At 42.9% G+C, this 22,687-nt stretch overlaps 1 protein-coding gene and 1 non-coding gene across 4 annotated transcripts in view; one reads left to right on the top strand and one right to left on the bottom strand.

The window, feature by feature from the left end:
* Positions 1 to 22,687, top strand: part of LOC126204465 (uncharacterized) — a 119,752-nt gene that overhangs the window by 12,604 nt on the left and 84,461 nt on the right. For 2 of the 3 annotated variants that reach the window (XM_049938854.1, XM_049938853.1), the window contains exon 2: positions 22,463 to 22,559. The exons of the other annotated variant lie outside the window; for it this stretch is intronic. In XM_049938854.1, the coding sequence (XP_049794811.1) occupies positions 22,463 to 22,492 (30 nt within the window). In that variant the 3' untranslated portion in view covers positions 22,493 to 22,559. The remainder of the gene's footprint in view (positions 1 to 22,462; positions 22,560 to 22,687) is intronic. 3 annotated transcript variants of the gene reach the window in all.
* Positions 782 to 856, bottom strand: Trnas-cga (transfer RNA serine (anticodon CGA)). Its single transcript has one exon. It is a non-coding gene; the product is annotated as a tRNA-Ser (tRNA).

Below are 22,687 nucleotides of genomic sequence, written 5' to 3'. Positions count from 1 at the left end.
TCCGGCACACAGTTTTAATCTGCCGCTGCATAATGAAAATCTGATTCTAGTCTCAAAGAGCATTCGACGCTTTCTACTAGATAATTTATACGCAGTGAATCACCTAAAACATGCATCGCAAATACTGCGGTACTGGAAAGTGCTCTTGACATGCGTTTTTTACACAATGGTTTTGCAGTCAGAGGCTCGTATTGTTAGTCAATAAACAGATACTTAGAAAGTATATTTTTTGTGCAAACATGTGCTGATATGAAACTTCCTGGCAGATTAAAACTGCCGGCCGGAGTGGCCGTGCGGTTCTAGGCGCTACAGTCTGGAGCCGAGCGACCCCTACGGTCGCAGGTTCGAATCCTGCCTCGGGCATGGATGTGTGTGATGTCCTTAGGTTAGTTAGGTTTAATTAGTTCTAAGTTCTAGGCGACTGATGACCTCAGACGTTAAGTCGCATAGTGCCAGAGCCAGCCAGCCAGATTAAAACTGTGTGCCGGGCCGAGACCCGAACTCGGGACCTTTGCCTTTCGCGGGCAAGTGCTCTACCAACTGAGCTAGCCAAGCACGACTCACGCCCCGTCCTCGCAGCTTTACTTATGCCAGTACCGCGTCTCCTACCTTCCAAACTTTACAGAAGCTCTCCTGCGAACCTTACAGAACTAGCACTCCTGAAAGAAAGGATACTGCGGAGATATGGTTTAGCCACAGCCTGGGGGATGTTTCCAGAATGAGATTTTCACTCTGCAGCGGAGTGTGCGCTGATATGAAACTTCCTGGCAGATTAAAACTGTGTGTCGGGCCGAGACTCGAACTCGGGACCTTTGCCTTTCGCGGGCAAGTGCTCTACCAACTGAGCTACCCAAGCACGACTCACGCCCCGTTCTCGCAGCTTTACTTCTGCCAGTACCTCGTCTCCTACCTACCAAACTTTCCTAAAACCTTGCAGAACGAGCATTCCTGAAAGAAAGGATACTGCGGAGACATGGCTTAGCCACAGCCTGGGGGATGTTTCCAGAATGAGATTTTTACTCTGCAGCGGAGTGTGGGCTGATATGAAACTTCCTGGCAAAATACTAACACGACTTCTTTATAGACGATTGGAAAAACTGGTAGAAGCCGACCTCGGGGAAGATCAGTTTGGATTCCGTAGAATTGTTGGAACACTTGAGGCAATGCTGATCCTACGTCATATCATAGAAGATAGATTAAGGAAAGGCAAACCGACGTTTCTAGCATTTGCAGACTTAAAGAAAACTTTTGGCAGTGTTGAGTGCAAAATCCTCTTTCAAATTCTGAAGGTGGCAGGGGTAAAATAAAGGGAGCGAAAAGCTATTTACAATTTGTACAGAAACCAGATGGCAGTTATAATGGTCGAGGGACATGAAAGGGCAGCAGTGGTTCGGAGGGGAGTGAGACACGTTGTAGCCTATCCCCGATGTTATTCAACTGCTATATTGAGCAAGCAGTGAAGGAAACAAAAGAAAAATTTGGAGTAGGTATTAAAATCCATGGAGAAGAAATATAATTGTCGATTATATTGTAATTCTGTCAGAGACAGCAAAGGACCTGGAAGAGCATTTGAACGGAATGTACAATGTTGAATGGAAGACATAAAATGAACACCAACAAAAGCAAAATGAGGATAATGGAATGTAGTCGAATTAAATCAGGTGATGCTGTGGGAAGTAGATTAGGAAATGAGACACTTAAAGTAGTAGATGAGTTTTGCTATTTGGAGAGCAAAATAACTGATGATGGTCGAAGTAGAGAGGATATAACATATAGACTGGCAATGGCAAGGAAAGCGTTTCTGAAGAATAGAAATTTAATATTGTGTGTAGATTTAAGTGTCAGGAAGTATTTTCTGAATGTAGTTGTAAGGAGTGTAGCCCTGTATGGAAGTAAAACATGGACGATAAACAGTTTAGACAAGAAGAGAATAGAAGCTTTCTAAATGTGGTATTACAGAAGAATGCTGAAGATTAGATGGGTAGATCACGTAACTAATGAGGAGGTATTGAACAGAATTGGGGAGAAGAGAAATTTGTGAGTAGAAGAAGGAATCGCTTGATAGGACATGTTCTGAAGCATCAAGGGGTCACCAATTTAGTACTGGAGGCCAGGTTGGGGGGTAAAATCGTAGAGGGAGACCAAGAGACGAATACACGAAGCATATTCAGAAAGTTTCTTGCAGTAGGTACTTGAAGACGCTTGCACAGGATAGAGTAGCCTGGAGAACTGCATCAAACCAGTCTCTGGACTGAAGACCACTACAACAACAACGAAATGCGGTACTAAATTGCAGAATGATTCTCGTGAGCATATCTGAAAAGAAAAGGAAACGGTGCTGCATATCGAAGAAGGCTTTGTTTCTGCACCCTTTTCGTTGCTTTGATACTGTACACCATTTCAATTTGGCCTGCCGTCACATATCCATATCTGAAAAACAAATCGCGTTATTTGTTTCGACTACCGGTGAGAAGGCTTTACTTCATTACAGTAAACCGTTTCTCTCCGATACCTACCAAATTTTTCTTATTTCAGTTCTCGCGCTGTGTGGTTGGATTAATGCAACAAATATTAAAGCGTCAGATTTACCATTTATCCGCAACATGTTCAAGCTTCGCAATCTGATTGTCATCCATGGCCGTTATTACTTCGAAACGCAATCTCCAAAAAATGGTTCAAATGGCTCTGAGCACTATGGGACTTAAGTGCTGAGGTCATCAGTCCCCTAGAACTTAGAACTACTTAAACCTAACTAACCTAAAGACATCAGACACATCCTTGCCCGAGGCAGGATTCGAACCTGCGACCGTAGCGGTCGCGCGATGCCAGACTGTAGCGCCTAGAACCGCTCGGCCACTCTGCCCGGCCGCAATCTCTAACTATTGTGTCAAAGCTCGGAAAGTTTGTTACTGAATCTTTACACGTTACGGACACAACTACCAGATTAATCACTATGCATGGCTAGTAAGATAACTTTGTTTCATATTTAACTAGTGGCGGAAGCAAGGATGCAATTTCATTCCCAATATCCAAGACTTACTGTGAGAAAATAGGCAATGATCGCTCAAGGATTAATAGTAAATAAAAAAATAATTTTGACTACAGGCGGTACAGGGAAAATACTGACAGTCGTGAATCAAACATTCAATTCTCATATTGATTAGCTATAATCGTGGGGATGTGGATTAATAGGAAGGTCACTAAGGACCCTCACAATCTTAACACCACGAAGAACACAAATTTGACTTGAAAATTAAAATAAAATATGCCACAAACATTTGCACTGCCATAAGTAGAAAATATTTTGCACTGAAATCAGAGGAATGGCTATCATCAGGTTTCACAGACCAACAGAAAGACCACGAATCTAGAAGAAGGTATTTGCTTCTTTTTTGGCGTCAGTCTTCTGATTTGATGCGGCCCGTCACGAATTACAAAGCAAACCTCTTTGTGTCAGAGAATCTCTTGCGCCCTCCATCAAAAATGTTCAAATGTGGGTGAAATCTTATGGGACTTAACTGCTAAGGTCATCAGTCGCTAAGCTTACACACTACTTAACCGAAATTATCCTAAGGACAAACACACACACCCATGCCCGAGGGAGGACTCGAACCTCCGCCGAGACCCTCCATCCTCCTCGTAATTATTTGCTGGGACTAGAAGAAGGGATCGGTTGGTAGGACATGTTCTGAGACATCGAGGGATCACCAATTTAGTATTGGAGGGCAGCGTGGAAGGTAAAAATCGTAGAGGGAGACCAAGAGATGAATACACTAAGCAGATTCAGAAGGGTGTAGGCTGCAGTAAGTACTGGGAGATGAAGAAGATAGCACAGGATAGAGTAGCATGGGGAGCTGCATCAAACCAGTCTCAGGACTGAAGACCACAACAACAACAACATCCCTATATCTGCCTTCCCCTGCAGTTTTTATCCCATACTGCTCCCTCTAGTGCCATGGAAGATGTTTTAACACGTGTCCTATCATTCCGCTCTTTCTTCTTGTTAGTGTTTCCTATATGTTCGTTTCTTCGGTGACTCTGGGGAGAATCTCTTCATTCATTGCCCATCAGTTCAGCTGATTTTCAACATTCTTCTGTGGCACCACATCTCAAATGCTTGGATTCTCTTCTGTTCCGCTTTTCCCATCGTCCACGAATCACTACCATTCTACCATTCTTTGGTGTGCTCCAGACGTACATTTACAGAAATATCTTCCTCAAATTAAGTCCTACGTTCTATACTAGTAGGCTTCTCTTGGCCTAGAATACCCTCTTTGCCTGGGCTAGTCTGGTTTTTACGTCCTTGTTTCCCCCGTCATGGTTTCTTTTGGTTCCAGGATAGTAGAATTCCTTGACTGCATTTACTTCGAGATCACCAATATTGCTGTTAAGTGTCTCGACTTTCTCATTTCCATAGCTTCTCATTACCTTTGTCCTTTACAGGTTTATTCTCAGTCCGCTTTCTCTACTCAACAGACTGTTCATTATATTCACATTAACTGAGGATAGCAATGCTGTTAGCGAATCTTAACACTGATGTCCTTTCACTTTGAATTTTAATCCCACTCTTATTTTATTTTATTTCCTCTATTGTTTCTTTAAAGTAGTGATTGAACAGTAGGGGTTATTACAGCCTTTTTAATCCCGGCACGCCGTTCTTGGTTTTCCAGTTTTATTGTCCCCTCTCGAATCTTGTACAAATTGTATATCATTCGTCTTTGCCTGTAGTTTATTTATATTTCTCTCAGTATTTCGAACATTTTGCAACACATTCGCTATCGATCGCTGTTTCTAGGTCGACAAATCCTGAGCGCGTCATGGCATTTCTTCAAACGTGCTTGCACTATCAGCGACAACACCAAAAGTACCTCTCTGGTGCCGTTACCTTTCCTAAAGCCAAACTGATCCTCACATAACAGACCCACAATTAGCTTTTCCATTCTTCTGTATATTATTTTTGTCAGCAGCACGTATGGACGAGCTGGTAACCTGATCGTGTAACAGTCCTCGCACTCAGGGATTCTCGCTATGTTCGGAATTGTGTCGATGAGATTTTGACAAAAGTCTGTCGGTACGTCTCCAGTCTCATAGATGTTACACAACAACTTGAATATTCGTCTTCGTAGGCTTTCCCGGTGTAATAAGTCTTGAAAGTCTATTTGGGCTTGCAGCCGGATACTAAAAGCAACTGGATTCAATATTTCGGCGATCCAATTGTTCGACATCTTCGGAAGAACGCTACTTCTGCTCCTGAGTCCCGCTGAGAAGTGATGGCAAGGCTGCAAATCGACATCCTATATAGTCCTCCGTATCGTACACGGCGCATGCGCCGCCCACCACTGTAACTTCCCTACAAGACTGGGCAGGTAGCGCTACCCGCCGGCAACGGTATATCGCACTCAGAGACGATTTTCGAACACTCGGACTGACCGCACCGAAGAACGTTCTGTTTTAATACGGGATAGTACAGAGCTCCACGTCCCGCTGAGAGGAAACCCATTGTCTCTATTAATCAAATTATCCGCCATCCTAATTTCAATTACCTCTTTATAAACACTGTTCCAGACACCGGTAGTGCCGGCAACTATCATAGTTTCAGGAATTCAACGTAACGTGTGTTATTTGTTTGAGACCTTACAGTCATATGCCACTAGGAGATAGATAGGTACCACATGAAAAAAAATTGAAGAGGCTTTTGGGAAAAAGACAGGTATGAATGAATATCGAGCTTAGATGGTAAACCAGTCCTAAATAAAGAAGGGAAATCTGAAACTTGGAAGTAGTATGTAAAGGGTCTACACAAGGGAGATGTACTTCAAGGCAATATTATAGAAATACAATAAAATGTAGATGAAGATGAAATGGGAGATATGATACAGCGAAAAGAACTTAACAGAGCACTGAAAGACCTAAGTCGAAACAAGGACCCAGCAGTAGTCGACATTCAGTCAGAACTTCTAATAGCCTTGGGAGAGCAATCTGGCGTGCAAGATGTACTTGACAGGCGAAATGCCCTCAGACATCAAGAAGGACATGTTAATTCCAATTGCAAAGAAAGCCCGTGCTGACAGGTGTTAATATTACCAAACTGTCAGTATAATAAGTCACAGTTGCATAATGTTAATATCAGTTCTTCATATAAGAATGGAAAAAACTGGTAGAAGCAGACCTCAGGAAATATCTGTTTGGATTCCCTAGAAATGTAGGAAGACGCTATGGAATACTGCCTCTACGATTTATCTCAGAAGATCTTTGTAGTCTAAGAGAAAGCTTTTGACAGTGTTGAGTAGAATTCTCTCTTTGAGATTCTAAAGGTAGCAGGGGAACCGAAAGACTATTTACAACTTGTACAGAAGCCAAACGGTCGGGGCGTGAAAGGGAAGCAGCTTAGCTGGTTGGCAACGTGCTCGCCTCCCACGCAAGCGGGCCCGGGTTCGATTCACGGCCGGGTTGGAGATATTCTCCGCCCCGGGACTGAGTGTTGTGTTGTCTTCATCATCATTGCACCCTCATCAACGGCGCGCAAGACGCCCAATGTGGCGTCAACTGAAGTAAGGCTTGCACTTGGCGGCCTAACTTCCCCGCATGGGGCCTCCCCGCCAACGATGACAAACGCTCATTTCCATTTTTAGTGGTTGGCAAGAGAGTTAGATAGGGTTGTAGCGTATCCGTGATGTTATTCAATCTATACAGTGAGCAAGCAGTAAAGAAAAGCAAGAAAAATTTGGAGCAGGTATTAAAGTCCAGGGAGAAAAATTAAGACTTTGAGGTTTACCGATGGCATTCTAATTCTGTCAGAGACAGCGAAGGATGTAGAAGAGCAGTTCAATGGAATGGACAGTGTCTTGAAAGGAGGATATAAGATAAACACCTACAAAATCAAACAACCACAATAGAACGTAATCGAACTAAATCAGGTGATGCTGTGGGAATTAGATTAGGAAACGAGACATAATAGCAGATGAGTTTTTCTATTTGGGCAGTAAAATAACGGATGATGGCTGAAGTAGATAGGATATAAAACGTAGGCTGGCAATGGAAAGAAAAGATTTTCTGAAAGAGAGAAATTTGTTATCATCGAATACATATTTAAGTTTTAGGAAGTCTGTAAAGTTGATGCATTAACTTGTTCTGAAAGCGGTGCTAATATTCAAGATAATAAAAGCTGGTTAAAAGCTGTGAGCTATCTGGGGAAGTTATCCTTGCATTACTGAGCAACTGTTTCACCAGGTATCCAGTCTAGTTTACCAAATTGCCAACCGGACTAACATTAATTATAATCTTTTAATAGTCATCTCACAACAACCGGTGATATATATATATATATATATATATATATATATATATATATATATATATATATATAAAGAGAATTTAAATAAAAAGAAATAAATCAGTTTATATTTGGAGATTTATTTTAACATTGATCATTGTTCCGTTAAAATTTCAGCATATTAAACTTGAGTCATAACTAAACTGATGCCTTATTTAGGACTGTGAAAATGTGAGTTTGTAATCTTACGGAACACATCAAATATGGAGCCAAGATTGGGAGACTGCATACAACACTGCATTCATAAAACAACACACGAAGATCGTTGAAACATATGCAAGAGGAAATTAAACACAACCAACCGATTCAATTTTCACCCAAAGAAGTTATGTTCGTAGCGCAATCCTGTCCGTCATGAAATTACCACACACTGGTATACTAAATTCATACTAACTCTCTGTGAAAACTTCCCGAAAAGAATATCTGAGGGCTACTTTGATGATTACACCACATGCTTCACGTGGTCAACTTGGTTTACACAAAGAGTGTAACTCCACAACATTTTTGATAAATAAAATAAATTACATCGTAACGCAATTTACAAAAGAAAAACCTCGAACTGGTTACTATCGTCTTACTATTAACCTGATGGGTCAAACAATTGAATAAGCACGTGGTTCTGGTCTCACAAAGTACACCACACGTGGGTTGAACATAAAGAAAAGTTGCTATACTGAAAAATATTGTCAAGACGAGACGTTATAATCTCACGCACATTCGCATTTAAGATTGATGATCTTAGGGTTACGGATCATCAATACATGGTTCCACTTTACTCACAAAGTAGTGACGAAGCAACTACTGCAAGATATTCTAAACTTCACACTCGAATTACACTGCATTGCAATTTAAGATAACATTAGATATTTTAGATCTAAACCTGAAATAAAGGTGATTAAATTTTCAGTTAGGCTGAACTTAAGAAATCCATTGTCCTATGGACGTAGCAGAGACGTGCTTAGCCGGAGATCTCTTACCACTTCAGACGCTCGCCGTGGACAGACTGGCCTGGGCCCCTACCGAGGGTGCTTCACAGATACAAACGGAAGTGACCAGAGAGGCAGCTTCCTATGCCAACATGACAAGGGACGGACAGGACCATACTAAGAATAGAAACCTCTTTGCTTTTAGAAAGCTTAGCTACCTGTTCCGACGTTGGTCCTACTGTTCTCTAGCAGACAGGCTTGTCTGCTACCATCAAGCATGCAACTAGAAATACATTTGCTCATTCATTCTTTCACACCGAAGGGAAGGGGGATGACAGTATCTTATCATATACAGTATATAAAAGAAAGCAGATGTAGGTTCCGCATGAGGCTGCGTGACATGAATTACATATAAACAGTGTTTTAAAGTGTGGTAGTGTGACAGATCGTTCTTGTTTATGTGTAAAAGTAACATGTTCCACTGCTCAGTCTCCTCCCAGATAGAAACACCACAGTAAATTTATAAGTGGAATGTATGCCGTAAATGACAACAGATTTAAGAAATTGACATGAAAGGAATCCAACAGAGACCTTTCAAGTCTTCCTTGAATGTATTTGTGTGGACTGTAGCCTTGTATGGAAGTGAAACATACTCGATAAACGGTTTGGCCAAGAAGAGAGTAGCGTCTTCCCAAATGTTGTGCTACAGAATAATGATGTTGATTAGTTGGGTAGGTCACGTAACTAATGATTAGATAGTGAACAGTATTGGGGAGAAAACAAATTTATCGCATAACTTGACTAAAAGAAGACATCGGTCAATAGGGCACATTTTGAGACAAGTGGTCACGAGCTTAGTATTAAACTGGAATGTGGGAGGCATAAATTGTAGAGCGAGACAGAGAGATGAATACAGTAAGCAGATTCAGAAGGATTAGGCTGCAGTAGATTAAAAGTATAATAAGTTACTTCTGCAACTAACGAATACTCTGATTTAGTTACACGTATGTTTCTCGTCATGAGAAAATTTGGTCTGCTTGAAGCTCATCTGCAGAAGCGGAAGAGAAGCGAAGTCATCAGTCTCTAAGTGACTTTCCGCGCACAGCCATGTTTCCTTCCTCTTGTTTATCTCCTGATGTCAGATTATCTATTACCCCCAGCATCTTCAATTGTTTCACCTTTCTATTCCAATCTACAAGTTTTGCTCTCTACGTTTCTTTTAAGTCGGATGTTATTCCCTTATGTTCCTTCTAATCTGTGTTTTCGAAAAATTCCTCTTCTCGCCAATTTTCCGACAATCTCCTCATTTCCTCTCTCATCACTCTTCTTAATAATCATCATCCTTCTATGGTACCACACAGCAAATGCTTCGACTCTTTTCTTTTCAGACTTTTCCACAGCCCATGACCGATTTTCGAAGGATGCTCCAGACGTACAAACATTTCTTTCTTAAACAACGATCATCATACTTATATACCTTTTTTGGTGTGGTGTGGACTTTTTACGATTCTATTTTCCTGTGTTAATCTGCTTCTTGTATCCTTCCTGTATCGTCGTCACGCGTGATTTGGCTTCCCATGTGGCAGAATACCTTATTTCAGCTGCTGCGTGGTCCTCAGTGTTGATGTTTGATTTGTCGTTAATGTCATTTCTGCTGCTGCTGCTCAGTACTTTCACACTTATTTTATTTGCTCCCTGTCCACATTCAGCCAACATTCCATTCCCACAGGATAACGAAGTTGTCAGGAACTCAAAGAGTCGCAACTTTTCACACCGACCTTTGACCTCACTGCTTAATCTTATTTCTCATGTCAAGCATAGCACTGTATTACAGGAGCTCGTGAACAAGTTTTCCCTTTTGGTCACAGCAGTTGCTTTTGTACCGGAGCGTAGTTTACCATCACCACTTATACACGATCAAAGTATTTGATGTGGACTGGGCTCAGTTACCGGTAAGTAGGAATGGTCCACAGGTGCAGGCCGTCATTCTTAGTTCTAGAGGCACTGCCGTGTGCGAACAACATTGAACAATTTGGTGTATGTCGTCGCCGGCCGCATATGTACACAGTATAGAGATTTTACTGTTCAAATATGTAAGCGACATCCAGTAAGTCAGGTCGTTTCATTTTTGAACCTACATCACAATGATAGGCTACTCGTCAACGGATGCCGGCGTATTTACTGCAGTAAAGAGCTTTCTAATATTTGATGACGTTGTTACAGATTTTGAATTTGGAATAATCTGAATGAAGGCAAGCTTCAAAAGTGAGACAAACGTGGTAGAATGATGCATTTTAGACCATCTACCTCAGGAAACGTAGCGGCAGAGCGTTTGGGAAGCGATCTGACCAAAAATCGTATGTTTTGGTCTTCCGTAAAATCAGTAAATGGATAAAAATCATATTTTCAGTCAGACACTGATCATACAGGCACTGAAACAGAGGGGGACATAGAAAAAGCGGAAATATTGAATTCGGTTCAAATTGGCTCTGAGCACTATGGAACTCAACATCAGTACCCTAGAACTTAGAACTACTTAACCTTAACTAGACTGAAGCGTCTAGAACCGCTCTGCCACATGGCCGGCTGTGAATTCGGTCTTTCGAAACGGTTTCAGTGAGGAAGATTGTAATATGGTTTCTCTGCCCACTCGTTACAAGTATGCAGAAATTGCATACACCGAAAAAAATAGGAGCAATAGTAAATTAAGCAAAATCTCTGAACGTCGGATAGCATGTGGACCGGATGAGATAACTATGCGATCCTACACTCACCATGTGAAATAACTTGGTCTGCTTCAAACAGTAGCCTATCGTACGTCTGTGGAATGACGAATAGTTTAAGCGAATGGAAAGAGATGGAGATCAATCACTTTCTCAACTAGGGTCGTAGAGCATACGCAGATAATTACAGTAGTATATCGCTGACTTCTTTCTCTTGTAGAATTAAGGAACACACACACCTGGCCATTTAAAATTGCTACACCAAGAAGATGACGTGCTACAGCCGCGAAATTTAACCGACAGGAAGAAGATACTGTGATATGCAAATGATTAGCTTTTCAGAGCATTCACACAAGGTTGGCGCCGGTGGCGACACCTACAACGTGCTGACATGAGGAAAGTTTCCAACCGATTTCTCATACACAAACAGCAGATGACCTGCGTTGCCTGGAGAAACTTAGTTGTGATGCCTCGTGTAAGGAGGAGAAATGCGTACCATCACGTTTCCGACTCTGATAAAGGTCGGATTGTAGCCTATCACGATTGCGGTTTATCGTATCACGACATTGCTGCTCGCGTTGGTCGAGATCCAATGACAGTTAGCAGAATATGGAATCGGTGGGTTCAGGAGGGTAAAACGGAACGCCGTGCTGGATCCCAACGGTCTCGTATCTCTAGCAGTCGAGATGACAGGCAGCTTATCCGCATGGATGTAACAGATCGTGTAGCCACGTCTCGATCCCTGAGTCAACACATGGGGACGTGTGCAAGACAACAACCATCTGCACGAACAGTTCGCCGACGTTTGCAGCAGCATGGAATACTAGAACTGACATGTGATTGCATTATCACGCAATTTGGGTGCATAGATCCTGAGAAATCACTACCCAGAACAACCACCTCTGGCCGTAATAACGGCCTTGATACGCCTGGGCGTTGAGTAAAACAGAGCTTGGATGACGTGTACAGGTACAGCTGCCCATGCAGCTTCAACACGATACCACAGTTCATCAAGAGTAGTGACTGGCGTATTGTCACGAGCCAGTTGGTCGGCTACCATTGACCAGGCGTTTTCAGTTGGTGAGAGATCTGGAGAATGTGCTGGCCAGGGCAGCAGTAGAACATTTTCTGTATCCAGAAAGGCCCGTACAGGACGTGCAACATGCAATCGTGCATTATCCTGCTGAAATATAGGGTTTCGCAGCGATCGAATGAAGGGTAGAACCATGGGTCGTAACACATCTGAAATGTAACGTCCACTGTTCAAAGTGCAGTCAATGCGAACAAGAAGTGACCGAGACGTGTAACCAATGGAACCCCATACCAACACGCCGAGCGATACGCCAGTATGGCGATGACGAATACACGCTTCCAATGTGCGTTCACCGCGATGTCGTCAAACACGGATGCGACCATCATGATGCTGTAAATAGAACCTGGATTCATCCGAAAAAATGACGTTTTGTCATTCGAGCATCCAGGTTCGTCGTTTTGAGTACACCAACGCAGGCCCTCCTGTATGTAATGCAGCGTCAAGGGTAACCGCAGCCATGGTCTCCGAGCTGATAGTCCATGCTGCTGCAAACGTCGTCGAACTGTTCGTGCAGATGGTTCTTGTCTTGGAAACGTCCCCATGTGTTTACTCAGAGATCGAGACGTGGCTGCACGATCCGTTACAGCCATGCGGATAAGATGCCTGCCATCTCGACTGCTAGAGATACGAGGCCGTTGGGATCCAGCACGGCGTTCCGTATGACCCTCTTAAACCCACCGATTCCGTAGTCTGCTAACAGTCACTGGATCTCGACCAACGCGAGCAGCAATGTTGCGATACGATAAACTGCAATCACGATAGGCTACAATCCGACCTTTATCAAAGTCGGAAACGTGATGGTACGCATTTCTCCTTCTTACACGAGGCACAACAACGTTAACCAGGCAACGCCCGTCAACTGTTGTTTGTGCATGAGAAATCGGTTGGAAACTTTCCTCACGTTGTAGGTGTCGCCACCGGCGCCGATCTTGTGTGAATGCTCTGAAGAGCTAATCATTTGCGTATCACAGCATCTTCTTCCTGTCGGTTAAAAAATGGTTCAAATGGCTCTGAGCACTAAGGGACTCAACTGCTGTGGTCATCAGTCCCCTAGAACTTAGAACTACTTAAACCTAACTAACCTAAGGACATCACACACAGCCATGCCCGAGGCAGGATTCGAACCTGCGACCGTAGCAGTCGCACGGTTCCGGACTGCGCGCCTAGAACCGCGAGACCACCGCGGCCGGCTCTTGTCGGTGAAATTGCACGTCTGTAGCACGTCATCTTCGTGGTGTAGCAATTTTAATGGCCCGTAGTGTAATACCTGCTATTACCGTATCATCCTTCTGCCCGACGTAGTGAAGCTACTCCACGTGCCATGTACGCAGCAAGTCGTTGGAAGTTCCCTGCAATAATACTGAACCATGCTGTCTCTATTGTTGTTGTGGTCTTCAGTCCTGAGACTGGTTTGATGCAGCTCTCCATGCTACTCTATCCTGTGCAAGCTTCTTCATCTCCCAGTACCTACTGCAACCTACATCCTTCTGAATCTGCTTAGTGTATTCATCTCTTGGTCGCCCCCTACGATTTTTACCCTCCACGCTGCCCTCCAATACTAAATTGGTGATCCCTTGATGCCTCAGAACATGTCCTACCAACCGATCCCTTCTTCTGGTCAAGTTGTGCCACAAAGTCCTCTTCTCCCCAATCCTATTCAGTACCTCCTCATTAGTTATGTGATCTACCCATCTAATCTTCAGCATTCTTCTGTAGCACCATATTTCGAAAGCTTCTATTCTCTTCTTGCCCAAACTATTTATCGTCCATGTTTCACTTCCATACATGGCTACACTCCATACAAATACTTTCAGAAATGACTTCCTGACACTTAAATCTATACTCGATGTTAACAAATTTCTCTTCTTCAGAAACGCTTTCCTTGCCATTGCCAGTCTACATTTTATATCCTCTCTACTTCGACCATCATCAGTTATTTTGCTCCTCAAATAGCAAAACTCCTTTACTACTTTAAGTGTCTCATTTCCTAATCTAATACCCTCAACATCACCCGACTTAATTCGACTACATTCCACTATCCTCGTTTTGCTTTTGTTGATGTTCATCTTATATCCTCCCTTCAAGACACCATCCATTCCGTTCAACTGCTCTTCCAAGTCCTTTGCTGTCTCTGACAGAATTACAATGTCATCGGCGAACCTCAAAGTTTTTATTTCTTCTCCATGGATTTTAATACCTACTCCGAATTTTTCTTTTGTTTCCTTTACTGCTTGCTCAATATACAGATTAAATAACATCGGGGAGAGGCTACAACCCTGTCTTACTCCCTTCCCAACCACTGCTTCCCTTTCATGTCCCTCGACTCTTATAACTGCCATCTGGTTTCTGTACAAATTGTAAATAGCCTTTCGCTCCCTGTATTTTACCCCTGCCATCTTTAGAATTTGAAAGAGAGTATTCCAGTCAACATTGTCAAAAGCTTTCTCTAAGTCTACAAATGCTAGAAACGTAGGTTTGCCTTTCCTTAATCTTTCTTCTAAGATAAGTCGTAAGGTCAGTATTGCCTCACGTGTTCCAGTATTTCTACGAAATCCAAACTGATCTTCCCCGAGGTCGGCTTCTACTAGTTTTTCCATTCGTCTGTGAAGAATTCGTGTTAGTATTTTGCAGCTGTGGCTTATTAAACTGATTGTTCGGTAATTTTCACATCTGTCAACACCTGCTTTCTTTGGGATTGGAATTATTATATTCTTCTTGAAGTCTGTGGGTATTTCGCCTGTTTCATACATCTTGCTCACCAGATGGTAGAGTTTTGTCAGGACTGGCTCTCCCAAGGCCATCAGTAGTTCTAATGGAATGTTGTCTACTCCCGGAGCCTTGTTTCGACTCAGGTCTTTCAGTGCTCTGTCAAACTCTTCACGCAGTATCGTATCTCCCATTTCATCTTCATCTACATCCTCTTCCATTTCCATAATATTGTCCTCAAGTACATCGCCCTTGTATAGACCCTCTATATACTCCTTCCACCTTTCTGCCTGCCCTTCTTTGCTTAGAACTGGGTTTCCATCTGAGCTCTTGATATTCATACAAGTGGTTCTCTTCTCTCCAAAGGTCTCTCTAATTTTCCTGTAGGCAGTATCTATCTTACCCCTAATGAGACAAGCCTCTACATCCTTACATTTGTCCTCTATAGCCGGCCATAATTGCGAAAGTATTGCCGGTGCAGGAATTTGTGCACGAACTGACCTCTCGATTATATCCCATAAAAATTCGTTGTAATTCATGTCGGGCGATCCCGATGGCCGAGTCATTCGCGATAATTGTTCAGAATGTTCATTTAACAAACAGCGAACAATAATGGCCCGGTGAGATAATGCTTTAGCATCCATTAAAATTCCTTCACAGTCTGGGAACATGAAGTCCACGAATAGCTGAAACTGGTTTCCATGTAGCCGAACATACCAGTTTCCAGCTAATGATCGGCTCAGTTGGACCAGCCCCAGTTCATTCCATGTAAACACAGCCCACTCAATATGGAGCCACCACCAGCTTGCACAGTGCCTTGTTAACAATCTGCGTCCATGGCTTCGTCAGATCTGGGCCACACTCGCACACTATCAGTTCTTACCAACTGAAATCGGGACTCATCTGACCAGGCCACGTCTTTCTCGTTGTCTATGATCCAATCGACATGTTCGTGAGCCCAGGAGACGCCCTGCAGGCGCTGTTGGCTAAGGCAATAGAGTCGCTCATCTGCCGGTATATCCTGTTAACGCCAGATTTCGCCTCTCTATCCTAACGGATACGTTCGTCGTGCTCCTCAAATTGATTTCTGCGGTTATTCCACGCAGTACTGCTTGTCTGTTAGCACTGCCAACTCTGCGCAAACGGCGCTGCTCTCGATTGGCCGTGATGATAGATAATGCCTTAAATTTGGAATTCTCCTCACAGTCCTCGCACTGTGGATCTCGGAATACTGAATTTCCTAAAGATATCAGAAATGGAATGTCCCATGCTTCTAGCTCCAACTATCGTCCCGCTTTCAAAGTCTTTTAATTCCCGTCGAGCGGCCCAAATCACGTCACAAATCTTTTCACATGAACCGCCTGAGAACAAATGACAGCTCCAACTAGGCACTGGCCATTTATACCTTGTATACGTCATAATACTGCCATATGTGTATGTGTGTAGAGTTACTTTGCCGGCCTCTGTGGCCGAGCGGTTTCTAGGTGAGGTAGATGTTTTGAATCATCAGTGTGTGTGTGTGTGTGTGTGTGTGTGTGTGTGTGTGTGTGTGTGTGTGTGTGTGTATGCCACAAAATGATCACGATGTACAAAATCAAAGGAATAATAGAGCACATAACAGCGTTTACCAACATTCATTTTATTCATACACCACTTGTAAACGAATCGGGGTGATGGAGGAAAAGATACCACAGGTACGCTCTGGCACACACGAGAAGTTACCTTACGGAGTATGGATGTAGATGTAGATGTAGATGTAAGTCGCAATTACGCATTACACAGCATGATTCGGAACGGGCTCATCAGTGTGTACAACGCTTTCCTATGGACGACCACTAGTACGAGTCGGTGAGTAGCAGTCATCCCCGTTCACGGCGAAATGTATCGGAAAGACAGACTTATCTCACATGCCGATTGTTCTGCGTCGTCGCGGATCACATGCTGTTATTCTGTCATTTGACGTCTACGGCGGAAACTAGCACTGGTCTGCATATTTTCATTGTGTTTGTTCGTTTGTCACTAATTGACACTGACGCAAGACTGACCTTCCCGCTCACACAAGAGATGTCCCAACTATTGCTACACATGTGACTCAAGTATGAAGCGTGATTTTAAGTGCACGTTACTACACGTCCTTTTAAGTTTCGATTCGTTCAAGGCTTTTTTTGGGTATTACAATTTTTACAAGTGTTAATGCAATAATCAACTTAGTTTGAGTACATAAATGACTAATGTAAGAAAACTGTTACCAATACCTCAAGCAAATATGCACTTAAAAAAGATCTGGCAGCTTTCAGTTTCATGAGTTTTATAGCGTGTAATCACAGGGTTTATTATAGCTCCTCTGCGAGTTCTGACATTGCCTCATATATTTGTTGTTAAAGCTTCATAGGATTTATTTATTTCTTGTTCAGCTAGAGGCAAAGCGTGATACACTTACAAACATCAACATAAAAATTTAAATTAACATTAACAATGATTTACAATAAAATTTTCAGGGTTTCCAGCCACAAAAGTGCTTGGTCACTTATCACATGTATGTCCATCAGATTTCCTCCCTTAAGTCCGTGTACGTCGCACTCAACTATATGCTGCATGGTTTGACTCTCTCCGCACTCACAATTGGGGTCCTGGGAGAAACCCCACTTTTTCAACAAATATCCGCACCGACCAACACCTGTCCGCAGACGATTTAGAGCTACCCACACTCTACGTTGGAGTTGGAAGCCTGGAACTCGTTGAGATGGGTCCTCAATAAGGAAACTGTTATTCACTTTGCTTTCCTGCCATTGCTGTTTCCACAGGTTATCGATATCAATCTGTTGTTTGAGTTCTTTCCAGAAGGGATTTCTTGACATCAATCTGTCAGGGGGAGGAGGTAGGTCCCTGAACTTTTCTTTGTACCTCTGGATTGCTCTTTCACGTCTAATCGAGGGTGGTTCGATATTGGCAAGGACGGGCAGCCAAGGTTTCGGGGTGGGTCCTACTGTTCCTGTTATGAGCCTCATTGTCTCGTTAAGTTGCACATCAATATATCTGACATGCCTACTGCGGGCCCAGACGGGTGCGCAGTATTCCGCTACACTATACAGAAGTGCCAGTGCTGATGTGCGTAGAGTTTCAGTGGAACATCCCCAGGTTGTTCCTGCCAGTTTCATTATGATGTTGTTTCTTGTTTTCATTTTTTGGGCGACTTCGTACAGGTGGCTCTTATATGTGAGAGTGCGATCTAGCTTAACACCCAGATATTTTGGCGTTCTATCGTTTTTCAACAATTTACCTTTTATTTGCACTTTTAGCTCACGATTTGCATCTTTGTTACACAAGTGCATTATTGATGCCACGGATTTAGTCGGATTTACTTTGAGGTGCCAGTTGTCATAATATTGTTGTAGTCGTTCCAGATCCCTGTTTAAAATTTCTTCCAGTTCTTCGAAAGTGTTGGCGTGAGCCGCGATAGCGATGTCATCTGCATACATAAAAGAACGAGATTCCATGTTTGGGATGTCCGCTATGTATAAATTGAAAAGGCATGGAGCCAGCACAGACCCTTGGGGGAGACCATTTTGTAGTGTCCTGTAGCTGCTTGTTTTCCCATTCAGAGATACCTTGAATCTCCTGTTTATCAACATATTTCTGACTAGATCTATGATCTTCTTGCATTTCACGACTTTTGACAGTTTATACAGTATCCCTTTTGTCCATACGGTGTCGTATGCTGAGGTGAGATCTAATAATACCATGCCCGTTTTCTTTTTGTTTTGGTAACCTCTTTCAATGAAAGTGGTTAGGGCGAGAACTTGGTCGCAACAATCTCTTCCTTTTCGAAAACCGCCTTGCTCTGGGGTAAGAGCAGCTTCTATTTTACTTTCTATTCTGCCTAGGATGACTCGTTCAAACAGCTTGTAAGTGGTGCACAATAAAGATATCGGTCTATAATCTTTAGCATTCTCTCCTGTTTTCCCTGGTTTCTGGATGGCTATGACTTGTGCGTTTTTCCATTGCTTTGGTAATCGGCTGGTATCTATGATATTAGAGAAAAGAGAAGACAGCCATGCTCTTCCCTCTGGCCCGAAGTTCTTCAAGAATTCTGGAAGAAGGCCGTCACAGCCAGCTGCTTTACCAGATGACATTTTCTTTAGTGCTATATTTATCTCTTCTTGTGTTACCCAGTTCGCTAAACCTGCTTCCTCCTCGCTTGCATCTAGCTCTTCATTCATCAGTTGGTGCAGTTCTTTTTTCTTCGAGGCGGAGGCATGGATTCTGGATGTTTGTAGTATAGAAGAGCATATCTTGTTAGGGGTCATTTTATTATTGATGTTCCGTCCCTTGAATTGTGCTCCGCCAAGTTTCCTCAGTAGACTCCAGCTCTTCTGTGAGGAGTGCGTAAAGTCCATTTGTTCCATCCGCTTTTGCCATCTCTGTTTGCGTTCCTCGTCCATAGCTCTTATGAGCTGTTCTCCTAGTTCTGGATTCTCTGTTTTGTTATATTCATCGAGTAGTTGTTCGCACTCCTTTGTCCAGCATGGGATGTATTCTTTCCGCGCTCCTCTTGGTATTGAGTTATGTGCCGCTTTAATAATTAACTTCGTAAATCTGTCGTAATTTTCTGGAATTGGGGGAATTCTGTTTACATTATTTTCAATGGTATCTTTAAACTTAACCCAGTTAGCTTTCCTGAGGTTCCAGCGGGCTATAGGGGGGCTCTTTATTACTGGTATTTGGATCCCAAGGTCTATAATAACTGGTCTGTGTTGGCTCCGAGGAATACGGCTCAGTACAGTTCTCTTAGACGGAAGTGCTATTCCAGTTTCTCCAGATGAGACAAAACAAAGATCGGGCGTTGATGTTGTGCCCCACGCTCCTGAACAGAAGGTGGGGGTATCTTTTGCATCGTATATTAATGTATAATTATTTATATCTGCCCAGTCTGCCAGCATGAGTCCTTCTTTGTCGCAAGACTGATAGCCCCATCTGGGGTGGTGGGAGTTAAAATCACCAATTATGACTGCAGGGTGTTGTGGGTTAGGTAAAACAGGTTGTTCCCATTTTTCTGAAGGTGGCTTGTACACGTTATACACAGTCATATCGTTTAGTTTGATTCCCACGGCAAATTCGTGGTGCATAGTTTCCTGAATATTATCAACCAGTTCTTTCTTGATCAGTGTTGCAATACCGTGTTTATTATGGGCTTTATAGCCCACAATTTCATAGCCTGGTATTAGAAGTCTCGAGGTATTTTCTTCTGATAGATGTGTTTCCTGCAAGGTCAGCACGTCAATTTTTTCTTCTGTTAGTAGCTTTGTGAGGATGTCTCCTTTTGTCCTCGTGTATCCTTCTATGTTAACTTGGCATATACGTATTCGTCCACGCACTTGGCTCCGGGGGGGAATCAGGCATTTGTCTCGCTCTCTTGCGTAACTTCGCCTGTAAGGGCCGGGAGGTATTACTACGTCCGGCCGCCGTTTGGTGGTGACATTTGCTTCTCGTGTCGCAGCTCGTTCTGAGCATTTCGATTATCTTCTCGCAATGCGATCGTTGTGCGGCACGATACTGGGGGGGTAGGCCACGTCGAGGCTGTCACCATCTACCCCGCTTCATAGGAGCAGTGACCTTATGGGTTCTTATGTACGAATAAATTATTTCAATTTACTGTATAAAGTTTGGTTTGACCCTGTGAACCGAAACTAACGATCCATCTCATGGCAGACGTTCGGACTATATCAGATTGTCAAGATGTCTCTCGTGGAATCGAGGGCAGTTTCTTCCACTATTCTGGATGGGCTGACCTAGTAACTAAATTTAGTACTCTTTCTCTCTCTGTCTCCATCCCTCTCCCTTTCACAGCCACTCCTTCTCTCTGTTTCACTCTTTCAGCGTCAGTACAGCATTTCGAAGAATTTCTCAGATAATTGTGGTAGGGTGGGAATGGAAAGGAGGCAGGAGCAATATTACTGTTCGTCTTTATGCATTTATACATTACTCTTAATAATATTACATTACACTGCCATCAATTCTTTAAATACATACAGAATTTCATTTCATAATATAACAGGGAATTCTGTACATTGAAGGTCTAAAGATAGTGGTACACACATGCATATTCAAATACAGAGATATGTAAACAGGCAGAATACGGCGCTACGGTTGGCAACGCCTATACAAAACAACAAGTGTCTGGTGGGTGCAGGTGTTACATCTGTTATTGCTGCTACAATGGCAGGTTATCAAGATTGAAGTGAGTTTGAACGTGGTGTTATACTCTGTGGACGAGCGATGAGTATCTCCGAGATAGTGGTGAAGGGGGTGGGGTTTCCCGTACGACCATTTCACGAGTGTACGATGAATATCAGAAATCCGGTAATACATCACATCTCTGACATCGCTATGGTGGAAAAATATCCTGCAAGAACGGGACCAACGACGACTAAGGAGAATCGTTCGACGTGACAGAAGTGCAACCCTTCAGCAAATTACTACACATTGCAATGGTGTGCCATTAACAAGTATCTGCGTGTGAACCATTCAACGAAACATCATCGATATGGGCTTACGGAGCCGAAGGCCCACTCATGTACCCTTGACGACTGCACGACACAAAGGTTTACGCCTCGCCTGGGCCCATCAACACCAATATATTGGTTAGTTGGACGAGTCTCGTTTCAAATTGCATCGAGTGGATGGACGTTTACGAGTATGGAGATATCCCAATGAATCCATGGTCCCTGCATGTCAGCAGGGGACTGTTCAAGCGGGTGGAGGCTCTGCAGTGGTGTGGAGCGTATCAGGTGGAGTGATTTGCGACCCTTGATACTTCTAGATACGACTCTGACAGGTAACACATACATAAGCATACTGTCAGATCACCTGCATCCAGTCATGACCATTAAGCACAACGACGGACTTGCGCAATCCCAGCAGGACAATGCGACGCCCCACACGTCCAGAATTGCTACAGAGTGTCTCCAGGAACACTCTTGTGAGTTTAAACACTTGGGCTGCCCACCAAACTCCCCAGACACGATTGAGCATATCTGGGATGCCTTGCAACGTGCTGTTCAGAAGAGATCTCCAGCCCCTCATGCTATTACGGATTTATGGACAGCCCTGCAGGATTCATGGTGTCAGTTCCCTTCAGCACTACTTCAGACATAGTCGAGTGCTGCGGCACTTAAGCGTGCTCACGGTGGCCATACACGATATTAGGCAGGTGCACCAGTTTCTTTGGTTTTTCAGTGTAAATACTGGTTAATATTTGGAGTTACAAAGTTGGGAATATGCTAACAAAAGCTTGCAGTAACTTCTCTGCCATAATATTAAGTGGAGAACACTTCCTATTGTTATTTCCGCCATGCACCGACATCAAGTAATATGCTGTACTATTATACGAAGAGAGATAGATATTGACACAATATTCTAATAAATGTATTGCTGTAATATAGGTTGTACTATTTATTTATTAATAAATTGTGATGTTGAAATAATTGCTATTAATATTATTAATCATTGTTTTGCACAATATTATTTAATATGTATATTTAAATTAATGTAGTTACAAATTCGTCTCGAATGCGTCATAAGTTCAAAAACAGTTTTAAATTTCAGTAACCTCTAATTTACATGGCCAGCCTGTGATGGAGTGTGCCTTAACCAATTTTGCCTGTCGTTCCCTCTGTTCCAGCCACAACCAGAGAACACGCCACGAGACTAACAGCGTATCTCCGTCAGCGAAACGAAAGATTCTTTACGACAACAAAGCTGGAACACTAGCGAAAACAGTGAGAAAATTATTTTATACTAATGTAATAAATATGAGTATTTAACGTTTAAAGTTTGCTTAATGTAACCTTATTTCAATTTTAACCACGCTCCTTTAAAAATCCTCCTGCAGAGTAAATTCCATAGT

This window comes from Schistocerca nitens, chromosome 9, assembly GCF_023898315.1.
Source record: "Schistocerca nitens isolate TAMUIC-IGC-003100 chromosome 9, iqSchNite1.1, whole genome shotgun sequence".
NCBI lineage: Eukaryota > Metazoa > Arthropoda > Insecta > Orthoptera > Acrididae > Schistocerca > Schistocerca nitens.
This window is presented reverse-complemented; position numbering and strand designations above follow the sequence as displayed.